The following is a 17,107-nucleotide window of genomic DNA, read 5'->3' as shown; positions in this document are numbered from 1 at the left end:
CTCCGTCGTACTTTAGATCCGACGCAGCAATCAAAAAACATTTCAAAAAGTCTTTCATACCAAAATACAATAACTTTACTAAATTCATAAACAGCGTTCACACTGGGATCACGTCCGTTACTGTCATCTGTACTATGTGCATGTTGTGCTATTTATTGTATTTACTGTGACTTACTATGATGTGTTTTAATAATAAAGATTATTATTATTATTATTATTAATAATAAATGTAGATGTGTCGATAGAGGCGGTGCAGCAGGAAGCTGTAACGAGTATATGAGAGGAGACGTGTGTCGGGTCGGAGCAGCGAGAGGATCAGTGTGAATGGAGTGTTCAGTCGAGTGGCTCTTACACCAGCTGCAGGTATCTGAAAGTGGCCAGCTCCTTAGGAACACTGGTGAACTGGTTTCCATCCAGATACCTGAGAGGACAGCAGAGAGAGAGAGAGATAGAGAGAGAGAGAGAGAGAGAGAGAGAGAGTAATTCACATCCTCCTTTCAGATCATTTCACACATCCCATCATGTCTCTGTAGAAGTCAAGAGGTCCCTGATTCTCCTCTTGCTGAACGAATCAGATCAAATTAACACAGGAGGCTCTGTATGAAAAGAGAAGCTTAATTAAAGAGCCTGGTTCCTGCAGGAGAACCATCAGAGCCGTGAGAGATGTTCTAAATGGATTCACCAGTCTGTGATCGATGTTCACCAGCTACCTGACAAACTCACAACTACAACCTTTTAAACATCGCCGATAAGATAATCACTTACGTAAAGTTATGACTTTATTCTCGTCATATTGTGACTTTATTGTGTAAATCTCAGATGTGTTTTCCCTCGATGTGGTCTTAATACTGCGTAGTCCATTGTCTCTTTGGCCCTCACTGCATTAGACTGATATACTATATACTGAGACTACAAACTGTTACCTTCATCACGATGATCACATGTTTTGTGGCTCCAGACAGATGTTTTTTTTATCTTTTGATAGTAAAGGTTGCTGAGCCCGGGACGAGGCCAAATGACGTTGCAGATATCTCTAATGAATATCCCGTCTAGCTATTAAATGTTAAAACGGCGTGCCATGAGAGCGCAGCAGTGAGCAAGAGCAGTCTAAACAAGCAGTGGACTAAACAGTAACAGGATGGAGATGGAAGTCCAACAGGTGCTTGTGTTTGGTCTGTGGGACTCACAGCTCGGTGACGTTGCGGAGGAGTCCTCTGGGCAGAGCCTGCAGGTGTTTGTTGCTGCAGCGGACCACCGTGTCCATACAGGTACACTGGCTGGGACACTGAGGCCCCGGAGCACAGCTGCCGTCCTCCACCACGGAGCCTGAACACACCGGAGGAGGAAGGCTCAGCTTTACTTTAGGTATGAAGAGGTGATATTCCACATTGTGTGCTTCTCAAAGATCATTGTCATATGCTGTTCCTTCATCAATGCTCTTGGTGGATCTCTAAACTATAGAGTACGGTCTAAGACCTGCTCTATATAAAAAGCGTCTCAAGATAACTTCTGCTATGATTTGACGCTATATAAAAATAAATTGAATTGAATTATTGTCAACAAATAAATGTTTGCAATTTGTTTATTTTATTTTTTTATTGTGCAAATATTTAAAAATGTATTGCACATTCAGTTTACAATAATAAAAAAACATATTTTTGTTATTTGCCTATAAAAAGTGTCCTGTTATTAAACATGCATGTGATAAGTAATTAATGAAAGTACATAAACAGCTTTTAATTATAAGAAGTATGATATGGATCTGGGTGATTGTGTCCCAGTATTACACCACCCAGCCATCCCTACTGCGTTCCTGTATTACACCACCCAGCCATCCCTACTGCGTTCCTGTATTACACCACCCAGCCATCCCTACTGCGTTCCTGTATTACACCACCCAGCCATCCCTACTGCGTTCCTGTATTACACCACCCAGCCATCCCTACTGCGTTCCTGTATTACACCACCCAGCCATCCCTACTGCGTTCCTGTATTACACCACCCAGCCATCCCTACTGCGTTCCTGTATTACACCACCCAGCCATCCCTACTGCGTTCCTGTATTACACCACCCAGCCATCCCTACTGCGTTCCTGTATTACACCACCCAGCCATCCCTACTGCGTTCCTGTATTACACCACCCAGCCATCCCTACTGCGTTCCTGTATTACACCACCCAGCCATCCCTACTGCGTTCCTGTATTACACCACCCAGCCATCCCTACTGCGTTCCTGTATTACACCACCCAGCCATCCCTACTGCGTTCCTGTATTACACCACCCAGCCATCCCTACTGCGTTCCTGTATTACACCACCCAGCCATCCCTACTGCGTTCCTGTATTACACCACCCAGCCATCCCTACTGCGTTCCTGTATTACACCACCCAGCCATCCCTACTGCGTTCCTGTATTACACCACCCAGCCATCCCTACTGCGTTCCTGTATTACACCACCCAGCCATCCCTACTGCGTTCCTGTATTACACCACCCAGCCATCCCTACTGCGTTCCTGTATTACACCACCCAGCCATCCCTACTGCGTTCCTGTATTACACCACCCAGCCATCCCTACTGCGTTCCTGTATTACACCACCCAGCCATCCCTACTGCGTTCCTGTATTACACCACCCAGCCATCCCTACTGCGTTCCTGTATTACACCACCCAGCCATCCCTACTGCGTTCCTGTATTACACCACCCTGCCATCCCTACTGCGTTCCTGTATTACACCACCCAGCCATCCCTACTGCGTTCCTGTATTACACCACCCAGCCATCCCTACTGCGTTCCTGTATTACACCACCCAGCCATCCCTACTGCGTTCCTGTATTACACCACCCAGCCATCCCTACTGCGTTCCTGTATTACACCACCCAGCCATCCCTACTGCGTCCCTGTATTACACCACCCAGCCATCCCTACTGCGTTCCTGTATTACACCACCCAGCCATCCCTACTGCGTTCCTGTATTACACCACCCAGCCATCCCTACTGCGTTCCTGTATTACACCACCCAGCCATCCCTACTGCGTTCCTGTATTACACCACCCAGCCATCCCTACTGCGTTCCTGTATTACACCACCCAGCCATCCCTACTGCGTTCCTGTATTACACCACCCAGCCATCCCTACTGCGTTCCTGTATTACACCACCCAGCCATCCCTACTGCGTTCCTGTATTACACCACCCAGCCATCCCTACTGCGTTCCTGTATTACACCACCCAGCCATCCCTACTGCGTTCCTGTATTACACCACCCAGCCATCCCTACTGCGTTCCTGTATTACACCACCCAGCCATCCCTACTGCGTTCCTGTATTACACCACCCAGCCATCCCTACTGCGTTCCTGTATTACACCACCCAGCCATCCCTACTGCGTTCCTGTATTACACCACCCAGCCATCCCTACTGCGTTCCTGTATTACACCACCCAGCCATCCCTACTGCGTTCCTGTATTACACCACCCAGCCATCCCTACTGCGTCCCTGTATTACACCACCCAGCCATCCCTACTGCGTCCCTGTATTACACCACCCAGCCATCCCTACTGCGTTCCTGTATTACACCACCCAGCCATCCCTACTGCGTTCCTGTATTACACCACCCAGCCATCCCTACTGCGTTCCTGTATTACACCACCCAGCCATCCCTACTGCGTTCCTGTATTACACCACCCAGCCATCCCTACTGCGTTCCTGTATTACACCACCCAGCCATCCCTACTGCGTTCCTGTATTACACCACCCAGCCATCCCTACTGCGTTCCTGTATTACACCACCCAGCCATCCCTACTGCGTTCCTGTATTACACCACCCAGCCATCCCTACTGCGTTCCTGTATTACACCACCCAGCCATCCCTACTGCGTTCCTGTATTACACCACCCAGCCATCCCTACTGTGTTCCTGTATTACACCACCCAGCCATCCCTACTGCGTTCCTGTATTACACCACCCAGCCATCCCTACTGTGTTCCTGTATTACACCACCCAGCCATCCCTACTGTGTTCCTGTATTACACCACCCAGCCATCCCTACTGCGTTCCTGTATTACACCACCCAGCCATCCCTACTGCGTTCCTGTATTACACCACCCAGCCATCCCTACTGCGTTCCTGTATTACACCACCCAGCCATCCCTACTGTGTTCCTGTATTACACCACCCAGCCATCCCTACTGCGTTCCTGTATTACACCACCCAGCCATCCCTACTGCGTTCCTGTATTACACCACCCAGCCATCCCTACTGCGTTCCTGTATTACACCACCCAGCCATCCCTACTGTGTTCCTGTATTACACCACCCAGCCATCCCTACTGCGTTCCTGTATTACACCACCCAGCCATCCCTACTGTGTTCCTGTATTACACCACCCAGCCATCCCTACTGCGTTCCTGTATTACACCACCCAGCCATCCCTACTGTGTTCCTGTATTACACCACCCAGCCATCCCTACTGTGTTCCTGTATTACACCACCCAGCCATCCCTACTGCGTTCCTGTATTACACCACCCAGCCATCCCTACTGCGTTCCTGTATTACACCACCCAGCCATCCCTACTGCGTTCCTGTATTACACCACCCAGCCATCCCTACTGCGTTCCTGTATTACACCACCCAGCCATCCCTACTGCGTTCCTGTATTACACCACCCAGCCATCCCTACTGCGTTCCTGTATTACACCACCCAGCCATCCCTACTGCGTTCCTGTATTACACCACCCAGCCATCCCTACTGCGTTCCTGTATTACACCACCCAGCCATCCCTACTGCGTTCCTGTATTACACCACCCAGCCATCCCTACTGCGTTCCTGTATTACACCACCCAGCCATCCCTACTGCGTTCCTGTCAGTACATCAGTGTTTCTATTCGAGTGTGTGTATCATACCGTCCTCGCAGCGGAAGTCGGGGACGGCGACGTCCTGCAGCGGGATCTCTCGGAGGAAGGCGGGGCCCTGGCAGCGAGGATTCCCCGTCACGATCCGTCGGCTCCGAAGCCACGCCCCGAACCAGGACAGGCGGCAGTCACAGTTAAAAGGATTGGCCAGAAGGTTCCTGATGGACAGACAGAGACGTACAGTAGGGTAGGACACAGAGACCATGCGTGAGTGTGTGTGTGTGTGTGTGTGTGTGTGTGTCACTAACAGCGTGGACAGGTTGGGCAGCGTGTCGAAGGCTCCGGGCAGGATGCTGCTCAGCTGGTTGTCGTAGAGGGAGAGCAGCCGGACGTTGCTCAGACCGGTGAAGCTGCCGTTATGGATGCAGCTGATCTTGTTGTTCCTCAGCATCCTACACACACACACACACATTTATAACACACAATACACACACACACATTCAGATTGAAGTGCATGAGGTCATGAAGGGAAACTTGTTCTTGTGTCTAAGTGACTAATGAGGACAACAACTTTTGGTCGAGTACTGAGGGAGAACGCTGCAGACGGTAAACCAGCTGTAATGTCATCAGATCTCCTCACCATCAATACATCAATATACAATCAATACATCAATATACGTCCTCTAACAGTTCTTGTTTTTACCAGCAACAGACTCAGACTGTGTAAGAAATGAAACATTTCTTTTAACTGTAGTTATTGTGTGATGTGACGTGTTGCCTGAAGACAACGGTGGAAACGTGAAATGTAGATTTTTCTAAAAAAGGAAACCAACTAGACCCGTCTGATTCTGTTTTATATATTTAGCCTACTGTTGCTCCTTCTCTTTTAATGATTTTGAAAAGGTAAAGCCTGCTGTTATCACCACCCGTGGTGATTATAGTAATGCTCTTTACGTCGGTGTTATGGCCGAGCCTCTTCGTCTCTTCTCCTTTCAGCTCGTTCAGAACGCAGCCGCTCGTCTTTTAACTGGTTCACGTCAACGTGAGTTCGTCTCCCCGATTCATTCTGGCTTCTCTTCGGCGCGTTTCAGGATGGATTTTAAGACTTTATTATTAACTTATAAATGGTTAAATGGGCCAGCTCCAACTTCTCTCTCAGATCAACTGACCAGTTACTTCTGACTGTCTCGAGGTCAAAGGTCAAGCTCAGGGGTGACCGAGCCGTTGCAGCTCTGGCCGTCCCCCACACTGCCTGTTTTTAAATCAAACCTCAGAACGCTCTTTCATTCCTTTCATTCCTTTTATTCCTTTTATTCCTTAATGGCTCTTGGCTCGGCATGAGCGCTGATTATTTTAATCCTTTTTTTCCTTTCCTATTGGTCTCAACGCTTTTATTATTTTAATGTCCTGTTGGTTTAAAGTTGGTCTGAGTGTTTTATTGTGTTGTTTTGATGTTTTGATGTATAACTGTACAGCACTTTGGTCAACTTTTGTTGTTTTCTAATGTGTTTATAAATACATTTGGATTGGCTCCTTAATAAAGCAAAGTATTTTTGATCTGATTACTTTAATTAATCGATGGAATACTGGATAAATAAAATAATAGATAGCTGCAGCCCGATCAGTTAGAAACAGAAACATGGGTTTGACTGGGTTTCAGATCAATGGGATCAATACAAACTCAGAACTGATCAATTTGGTCAAATGTTGTAGGTCGTCTGAATAAGCCTTTCATTTTGTGGGCCGGTATTATTGTATTATTGTCATGAACCTAGAAGTCCTACATCTGTGTGAGGTCTTTAGGGTCTAACTGATGCTTTCCTCTCTGTGATGATGGATGTATTAGAGGAGGAGTACGACAGTATGACTCACAGCATGCGTAGTCCCTCCATGCCCTTCAACATGCTCCCTCTCACAGACTCCAGGTGGTTGGCCGTCAGGTGGAGCTCCACCACCGAGGACGCACCTTCGAACGCCCCGTCCTCGATCTCTGAGATCTTGTTGTTGCTCAAGTTGCTGGAAGGAAGGAAGACAAAACGTTTTCTACAGTCTGGGGTCTTCACACAATGTTTTATCTATCACAAGCTCCGTTCAGAGAGTCTCAGCTCAGGGCACTCAATCCACCTGAATATGATCAGTTAGCAACAATAAAGTTGTTTTTTGGGGCTTTTTTCTGACATTTTTTTTGAACATTTTTTTTAGATTTCTTAGATTTGTTTTCGACTTCTTTTGGACATTTTTCCAACTTTTTTTAAAAAGTTTTTTTTAAACATTTTTCTGACTTTTTTTCGGAAAAAGCCCTCACACATTCACATATCCTGAGGTCAGAGGTCAAGGGACCCCTTTGAAAATGGACATGACAGTTTTTCCTCGACAACATTTAGTGCAACTTTGGAGCATCATTTAGCGACAAGCTAGTCCGACATGGTTGGTACCGATGGATTCATCAGGTTCTATAGTTTAAATTAGTGCCGTTAAAAGGACTTTGCGTTAACCTTTATTATCACGTTAACTTTGACAGCCCTAAAACTAACCGATGGAGGCAGCGGGAGACCAGCAGCTCTCCTGTCCTGAGAGGTAAAATGACTGTTTTTATGAATGGAGTCTGGTGGCTTTGACGAGAGAATAGATAACGGCTTCAGTTCCCCATCAGAAAGGACTGTCTGATGGTGAGGTAAAGGGCTGTGTGATGGTGAGGTAAAGGGCTGTGTGATGGTGAGGTAAAGGGCTGTCTGATGGCGAGGTAAAGGGCTGTGTGACGGTGAGGTAAAGGGCTGTCTGATGGTGAGGTAAAGGGCTGTGTGACGGCGAGGTAAAGGGCTGTCTGACGGTGAGGTAAAGGGCTGTGTGACGGCGAGGTAAAGGGCTGTGTGACGGCGAGGTAAAGGGCTGTGTGACGGCGAGGTAAAGGGCTGTCTGATGGTGAGGTAAAGGGCTGTCTGATGGTGAGGTAAAGGACTGTCTGATGGTGAGGTAAAGGGCTGTCTGATGGTGAGGTAAAGGGCTGTCTGATGGCGAGGTAAAGGGCTGTCTGATGGTGAGGTAAAGGGCTGTCTGATGGTGAGGTAAAGGACTGTCTGATGGTGAGGTAAAGGACTGTCTGATGGTGAGGTAAAGGACTGTCTGATGGTGAGGTAAAGGACTGTGTGATGGTGAGGTAAAGGGCTGTCTGATGGCGAGGTAAAGGACTGTGTGATGGTGAGGTAAAGGGCTGTCTGATGGCGAGGTAAAGGACTGTCTGATGGTGAGGTAAAGGACTGTCTGATGGTGAGGTAAAGGGCTGTCTGATGGTGAGGTAAAGGGCTGTGTGACGGCGAGGTAAAGGGCTGTCTGATGGTGAGGTAAAGGACTGTCTGATGGTGAGTTAAAAAGGACTGTCTGATGGTGAGGTAAAGGACTGTCTGATGGTGAGGTAAAGGACTGTCTGATGGTGAGGTAAAGGGCTGTCTGATGGCGAGGTAAAGGGCTGTCTGATGGCGAGGTAAAGGGCTGTGTGACGGCGAGGTAAAGGGCTGTGTGACGGTGAGGTAAAGGGCTGTCTGATGGCGAGGTAAAGGGCTGTGTGACGGCGAGGTAAAGGGCTGTGTGACGGTGAGGTAAAGGACTGTGTGATGGTGAGGTAAAGGGCTGTGTGACGGTGAGGTAAAGGGCTGTCTGATGGCGAGGTAAAGGGCTGTGTGACGGCGAGGTAAAGGGCTGTGTGACGGTGAGGTAAAGGGCTGTGTGACGGCGAGGTAAAGGGCTGTCTGATGGTGAGGTAAAGGGCTGTGTGACGGTGAGGTAAAGGGCTGTGTGACGGCGAGGTAAAGGACTGTCTGATGGTGAGGTAAAGGGCTGTGTGACGGCGAGGTAAAGGGCTGTCTGATGGTGAGGTAAAGGACTGTGTGATGGTGAGGTAAAGGACTGTCTGATGGTGAGGTAAAGGGCTGTCTGACGGCGAGGTAAAGGGCTGTGTGACGGCGAGGTAAAGGGCTGTCTGACAGTGAGGTAAAGGGCTGTCTGACAGTGAGGTAAAGGGCTGTCTGACAGTGAGGTAAAGGGCTGTCTGACAGCGAGGTAAAGGGCTGTCTGACAGTGAGGTAAAGGGCTGTCTGATGGTGAGGTAAAGGGCTGTCTGATGGTGAGGTAAAGGGCTGTCTGATGGCGAGGTAAAGGGCTGTCTGATGGTGAGGTAAAGGGCTGTCTGATGGTGAGGTAAAGGGCTGTCTGATGGTGAGGTAAAGGGCTGTCTGATGGCGAGGTAAAGGGCTGTCTGATGGTGAGGTAAAGGGCTGTGTGACGGCGAGGTAAAGGGCTGTCTGATGGTGAGGTAAAGGGCTGTGTGATGGTGAGGTAAAGGGCTGTCTGATGGCGAGGTAAAGGGCTGTCTGATGGTGAGGTAAAGGGCTGTGTGACGGCGAGGTAAAGGGCTGTCTGATGGTGAGGTAAAGGGCTGTCTGATGGTGAGGTAAAGGGCTGTGTGACGGTGAGGTAAAGGGCTGTGTGACGGTGAGGTAAAGGGCTGTGTGACGGCGAGGTAAAGGGCTGTCTGATGGTGAGGTAAAGGGCTGTGTGACGGTGAGGTAAAGGGCTGTGTGACGGCGAGGTAAAGGGCTGTCTGATGGCGAGGTAAAGGGCTGTCTGATGGTGAGGTAAAGGGCTGTGTGACGGTGAGGTAAAGGGCTGTGTGACGGCGAGGTAAAGGGCTGTCTGATGGTGAGGTAAAGGGCTGTGTGACGGCGAGGTAAAGGGCTGTCTGATGGTGAGGTAAAGGGCTGTGTGATGGTGAGGTAAAGGGCTGTCTGATGGCGAGGTAAAGGGCTGTCTGATGGTGAGGTAAAGGGCTGTCTGATGGCGAGGTAAAGGGCTGTCTGATGGTGAGGTAAAGGGCTGTGTGACGGCGAGGTAAAGGGCTGTCTGATGGTGAGGTAAAGGGCTGTGTGACGGTGACTGCCATCTACCGTAGGTAATACAGTACTAACACTACCCTCTTCAGACTGTCCCTTTAAGGTCATGCTGAACAATGAGATCTCCTGGAAGTTCCTTCTGATGATTGAACGGGTGTTCGTTCATCGTTGGAGTTTCCTGAATGACCTACATTTTCTTGAGCTGCGCCAGCCCCTTGAAGGCTCCGGTGGCCTCCAGCACGGAGAGGTCGTTGTTGTTCAGACGCCTGGAGCGGTCACAGAGATCAGACATGAAGAGGACGCAGAGAAAAACATCATTAGCAGACGACTCGGTTTGATCCACTGAGTGTGCATCCATGCAGGATGAGTCCACACACAACATGTCAACATGGATATCCATAAAGGGCCTGTGTGGGTATTCATATACAGTCTGTGTGTGTGTGTGTGTGTGTGTGTGTGTGTGTGTGTGTGTGTGTGTGTGTGTGTGTGTGTACATGCATAGGAGTGTAATCATGAGTATGGCTTTAACACTGTCGACCCCACAGGGACTGGCCCTGCTAACATGCACTTTGAATAAAAGCATCCCTCAAATAGAATGAGGCACACTGTGGATCCCGGAGCCAGACTGATATATGAAACGAGGCCGATATCATCAGCTGATATATGAAACGAGGCCGATATCATCAGCTGATATATGAAACGAGGCCGATATCATCAGCTGATATATGAAACGAGGCCGATATCATCAGCTGATATCGAACGTCTTATCACAGATATACTGGAAATAACGCTGAAACACTGGAGGGGAAAAATAAGAAAGAGGAAAAATGTTAAACACCATGAAACTTCCCCGGTTGATTACTGACATTAAGACAGTTATTTTTTGTATTACATGTTTTCTGAAATGTTTTATTTAAATATGCAAATGACGCATTATGTAATGGTAACTTTTGGTGAATTTAGGAGAAATCTACAGACGTTAATAGACAAAGTAGTAAAATATCCCAAAATTATTGGTAAAATATGTGAAGAAATATCTGAAAATGAGCAGTGAAATATATGGTGAAATGTGGTATAATGGTGAAATATATGAATAAATAGTGAAAAATGTTCAAAGAAATGTGAAAAATATATGAAAAAGTATTAGTAAGAAAGTTGTTAAGAATGCATGTGGTCAGTCTGAACTGTGGTTATCAGTCTATCTGTTATCAGTCTGGGGATCTTTAGCTTACAGATTGTTCTTTTCACTTCAACACAACAGGAATAAAACAGTCTGAACAGTTCTCACTTTAACTGAAACCCAGAAGAAACTAAATAAACCAACGTAGGTAACGAGGGTTGATAAAACCATGTTGTTAGAATGAGAGGTGTTATCAGAGTTCAGCTCCTTCAGCCTTTGAGCAAGGCATTTAATGTCGTTGACGAGTTCTGAACAACGACACTGAGAGAAAAAGTGCAGGACTGCAGATGTGGACGTTTTCTTTCCAGTAGTCTGAAAGAAGACTCGTTATTGAAGCTAAATAGCATGAGATACCATGTTTTTGCTGGGGATGTGATGTCTCCCATTAACCAATTAATAAAATGAAATTTAGATCCAAAACTTTGATAATCAATTCATTATTTGCTGCTTTTCATTGTTTTGTATTATTGTAGATTTCAGGAGTTCTCGTTGGGTTGAAGAACTTGTGATGGGGGCTTTTCAGTATTTTATAACATTTTATAGAGTAAAAAAACAAACACAATTTATAATTAAAATAATTATTAGAGCCAGCCCTAATCACCACAAAACCACTGTATGTCAGCAGATATGAAAAAAAACTATTTAAGAAAGGATTAACAATCACTTTTACGTATATTTCACTTTTACTTTTTTTTTAAATATTTTAGTGTATCTGTTTTTATTCATAGATATTTGATGCTAATTTAATTTCACAAGATATGTGAAAATATCCGAAAATTATTAACAAAATATCTGAAAAAAATGTGAAAAATATCTGAAAATGAGTCGTAAAATATGTGAAATAAATGGTTGAAAATGTCTGAATGTGAAAAATGTCCACAAATGATATTTATATATATTCATAGTTATTTGATACTAATTTAATTTCCAGTGACGGTAATTGTTTAAATTTTACTGTCATCTTTGATAATAAAGTTTAATGTTCAACTGTAAAATATCCTCAAGACATATCTTCATCTCAACTCTTTCATAACTCCATTTGAGGGATGCTTTATAGAAATGTCTGTATACACGTATGTATATATATATATATATATATATTTATATAAACCCCCCAGTGTTGTCTGGACTCTAAACAGACTGGACATGCGCTCTGTGCAGGTGTGTACGTGTCTCACAGCTCTTCAGTGGAGGACGGCAGGTGTTCAGGGAACTTGGTGAGGCGGAGGTTGGAGCAGTCCACCACGTTGGCCTCACAGCGACACTTAGCGGGACACACCGGCTTACTGTTACACTCATAGCTCAGACGCCTGTCTTCAGTACCTGGACACACACACACACACGCACGCACGCACGCACACACACACACACACACACACACACACACACACACACACACACACACATCATTGATATATATCTAGTAGCAAAAAATATGTGAAAAATGATTGGCAAAATATGTGACAAAAATTGAGAGAAATTACTGAAAAATATGTAATAATATCCGAAAATGAGTAGTAAAATATGTGGGAAAAAAATAGTTGAAAATATGTGAAAAATGATTAGCAAAATATGTGACAAAATAGTGAAAAATTGCTGAAAAATATTCAAAAATGATTGGTAAAATATGTGGAAAAAACAATTGGAAAACGTCCAAAAGATATGTAAAAAATATCCCAAAATATTTGTAAAATAGTTGAAAAATATGTAAAAATATCATGAAAAATGATTATCAAAATATGTAACAAAAACAGTGAAAAATATACAAAAATTATTAGTAAATTATGTGAACAAATATGGGAAAAATATGTAAAAATATCCAAAAATGAGTAATAAAATATATGAAAAAATTGTGAAAAATGTTCTTTTCAATCAAACAGAGAAAGAGCTGACATGTTCTGAACAACAACATGGAGAGAAAACTACAAGACAGCAGATTAAAATCAGTCTGGTACCAGAGTTAGTCAGTTCTTATTATTAAATCCTGTCGAGCTGTTTGGGTTAAATCAGGTTAGATCTATTTGATCAGGCAGATCCAGCGAAGGATTGACAGTCTGTTATATACCAGAACACACACATCAAATACTCACCAGGGATGTGGTACTGCTCCTTGGCTGTCATGAAAAAGAAAGAGAAACAAAACCACGTCAGTCAAAAGGTCTGAAAGCACGCACATGCACGCACACACACACACACACACACACACACTCGTGGAGGAGGTGTTGTGTATAAAGCTGGAAGCAGCAGCAGACGTTAACATGTCTAAAGATGAAAGAAGGCGTGAAAGGATCCGTCTCCACATCCGTGTTCAGTTGTTTTATGGAAGCAATGTGTTGGCCTGCAGCGGTCAGCTCTTCCAGGCCTGGCGCTGGATTAAAGCAGTTTATGTGGTGCTCACAGAGCCAGCCGTGATTTCACCGGCCAGCGGCTGGCTTCACACACTGACACGGTGTGGTGACTGAAGGAAACGGCCGGGAGCTTTTAGTCCCAGGCCTCCAGTTACAGTCGGTGTGATTAACTCGCTTCATTCTCTTTCTGTTGTTAAGTGAACTAACTCGTTCTTTCAGTGTCTCTGTATCGGGACCTTAACCCCCTGAGACCCGACTGACTTCACTGTCTTCAGAGGATCTAGTGGGTTCAGTTTTAGGACTAGAGAGAAGATACTGGTACCATATGAAACTATGAACTGCTATGTCAGCTCTAAAGCTGGGCTAAATTTTGGCGAGGAAAATCTGGCATGGCTATTTTCAAAGGAGTCCTTGACCTCTGAAAAAGTCTGAAAAATGTCCAAAAATATTTTGAAATATGTCCGAAAAAAGTAAAAAAAAAAAAAAAAAGTAAAGAAAACCTCTGTAAAATGTCCCCGAAATATCAGAAATAGTAAAAAAATAAAAAGTCTGTAATATGTCAGAGATGTCTATATCATCCTAGCTGGTCTAGAAGGAGGTTAAATAACGCTCCAAACTTACACTTAATGTTGGCGATGAAAAACTGTCATGTCCATGTTCAAAGGGGTCCCTTGACCTCTGACCTCCAGATGTGACAGACAGACAGACAGACAGACAGACAGACAGACAGACAGACAGACAGACAGACAGACAGACAGAGAGACAGACAGACAGACAGACAGACAGACAGACAGACAGACAGACAGAGAGACAGACAGACAGACAGGTACTGACCGGAGCAGCGGAACTTGCTGCTCTTGATCTGTGCGATGCGTTTGTTGGCGAGGCGGCGAGGGCTGGCGCAGCGCGCTCCGCTGGTCTCGATGGGGTTCGAACGCAGGAAGTCGGCCAGCCACTTCACGTTACAGTCACACACGAAGGGGTTCTGGGCCAGGTGGCTGATGGGAAATCATCAGTCAGATCAGACTGAACGGCGTGGAACAGGACAGAACTCAACAGAACGTGTGTGAGTGTTGGTCTTACAGCGTCTGGATGGCGTGCAGCGAGCTGAAGGTTCCCTTCGCCAGACTCTGGATCTTGTTGTCGTACAGCGACAGCAGAGCCAAGTTCTCCAGGTCTTTGAACACGGACGCTCTGATGCAGTGGATCTTATTGGCATTCAGCAACCTGACAGGAAATCATCATGATCAGTGTTTTCACACATTACAGCTGCACAACTAATACAATCATAACTCCTGATCGGGATTTTGGCTTCTCACAATTAATGTTTAAAATGCTCGTAGAAAACTCTGCTGCACATCAAAGCCCCGTTTCCACCGCAGGAACTTATTTCCCCCACAACTCAGAACCTTTTGAGGAACTGGTTGCGTTTGGACTGCAGGAACCAGGGTCTAAATGAAGGGAGCTTTCACATCAGGGACCCGGATCTGAATCCGAGTACACTTGTCCAGCACCGGCCCATCTCGCCCACACCGTCGAGGAGGTGGAGCGTGAGGACCCGAAAGATAGTGACGAGAGGTTAACGTCACGCTGCCGTAAAGTGGTATCGGTGCCGGTTTGCGAGTACGAGTACATGAGCACAGTATCGGAGTATCACTAAAATATATAAATACATGTGCATAAAGCAGCATATTAGTCCACTCCCATGTTGATAAGAGGATTAAATACTTGACAAATCTCCCTTTAAGGTTCATTTAGAACAGAGAATTAATTTGCAATTAATCACAACACTGTGGATAATCATGTGATTACATATTTGAATCGATTGACATCATTCATTTTCAAAATTCTTCATCGTGGCTCTAAATTGAAGGTCCTGTTTCTACGTTTCTGCAGCTTTGTCATCATGTTTGTGGAAGAACTTCCTCCTTCTTCCTTACACAACTGAAGCGTCAGCATGTGGAACGCATCGTCTTATTAAAACATCCCAGCGAGTTCTGAGGAACAGATTCACATCAGCTTGACACAGAGCAGAGAAACACAAGTTTCCATCCAACAGTCCAACTGATTATGGCCACTTCCAAACCATGTGACACCTGAGATTCATCAGCGTGAAACACAGTCAGTGTGAACATCTGTGCATGTTGTGGTTTTGGACTCACAGCAGCTCCAGAGAGGCCAGACCATCAAACACTCCGCTGGGCAGCTCCGTGATCTTATTCCCATACAGAACCCTGCACACAAAGACCGGGTTATAGTCAGACATATTCAATCAGTAGGGTGTAGGATTATCTATTTGTAACACCATAAACAGCAGTAAGACAACGTACAACCTGCACGCACACACACACACACACACACACACACAGTCTAGGCATAGGAACCTGCAGGCCTCCCGCTGACATCGTGTGCAACTCCTGATATTTCATAAAGAATCAGTGTTTACAGAGGAGCAGGCGCCACTTCTGAATTATTCATGCCAACAGACGCAAGAACACACACATGCAGCGCAAACATATGGAGGTATAGACAGACTTAATACTGACATATGTAAACACATATTGGTAGAGTTATTCACACACACACTGTGTGTTACTCACAGGGAGTTGAGAGCTCGGAGGCCGTGGAAAGCATCAGGAGCGATCTCAGATATCTGGTTGTTACTCAGGTCTCTGGGAATGAAACAGAAAACACACACAGACTTTAGTCCCAGCAGCCAGAGACACACTTCATAAGGAACAGTGTGAAGGACGTGGCGGTGTATAGCGGTAGATCCCCCTGATCGGTACACACTGGTCCTTTAAAGCTCAAGTAAGAATCCTGGTATCATATGAAACTAAAACTCCTGATGAATCCATCGCTACCAAAGAGGTCCAAAGAGCTACTGAATGCTTCGTCTTTATTCTGATGTGAGAGTGAAGAAGGCTGCAGCCGACTTCACCATCTCACTCTGTAACCCGTCACAGCAGGACTCACTCTGTAACCCGTCACCATCTCTCTCTGTAACCCGTCACAGCAGGACTCACTCTGTAACCCGTCACCATCTCACTCTGTAACCCGTCACCATCTCACTCTGTAACCCGTCACAGCAGGACTCACTCTGTAACCCGTCACCATCTCACTCTGTAACCCGTCACCATCTCTCTCTGTAACCCGTCACAGCAGGACTCACTCTGTAACCCGTCACCATCTCACTCTGTAACCCGTCACCATCTCACTCTGTAACCCGTCACCATCTCTCTCTGTAACCCGTCACCATCTCACTCTGTAACCCGTCACCATCTCTCTCTGTAACCCGTCACCATCTCACTCTGTAACCCGTCACCATCTCACTCTGTAACCCGTCACCATCTCTCTCTGTAACCCGTCACAGCAGGACTCTCTCTGTAACCCGTCACCATCTCTCTCTGTAACCCGTCACCATCTCACTCTGTAACCCGTCACCATCTCACTCTGTAACCCGTCACCATCTCTCTCTGTAACCCGTCACCATCTCTCTCTGTAACCCGTCACCATCTCACTCTGTAACCCGTCACCATCTCTCTCTGTAACCCGTCACCATCTCTCTCTGTAACCCGTCACCATCTCACTCTGTAACCCGTCACCATCTCTCTCTGTAACCCGTCACAGCAGGACTCATGCTGTTACCATGGTTACAGTTTCATCTTAAATAAACAGATCAGTGGTTCTCTTTTGTTTCTATCAGATCAGGAACATCTCAAAGATTACATCATTACTCTCTCCTGCAGTTTGAGACAAGTTAGATTTATATTTAGGATTATTTTAACGCCACTCAGGATGAAATTTAACTTCACAATAACCAAATATGAAGTAAAAAATGAA

At 45.8% G+C, this 17,107-nt stretch overlaps 1 protein-coding gene across 1 annotated transcript; it reads right to left on the bottom strand.

The window, feature by feature from the left end:
- Positions 1 to 280: 280 nt before the first annotated feature.
- On the bottom strand, positions 281 to 15,936 carry LOC141763639 (slit homolog 1 protein-like; the record flags this gene model as incomplete). The annotated part of the gene is made up of 12 exons (XM_074628155.1): positions 281 to 421; positions 1,188 to 1,326; positions 4,902 to 5,068; positions 5,159 to 5,302; positions 6,723 to 6,866; positions 9,928 to 10,002; positions 12,095 to 12,239; positions 13,007 to 13,030; positions 14,099 to 14,262; positions 14,348 to 14,491; positions 15,427 to 15,498; positions 15,865 to 15,936. Coding segments are annotated over 12 exons (1,363 nt in total), but the record flags the coding sequence as incomplete, so codon positions are not given.
- Between the last annotated feature and the right edge of the window lie 1,171 nt (positions 15,937 to 17,107).

This window comes from Sebastes fasciatus, unplaced genomic scaffold (genome assembly GCF_043250625.1).
Source record: "Sebastes fasciatus isolate fSebFas1 unplaced genomic scaffold, fSebFas1.pri Scaffold_108, whole genome shotgun sequence".
In the NCBI taxonomy this organism is placed as follows: domain Eukaryota; kingdom Metazoa; phylum Chordata; class Actinopteri; order Perciformes; family Sebastidae; genus Sebastes; species Sebastes fasciatus.
This window is presented reverse-complemented; position numbering and strand designations above follow the sequence as displayed.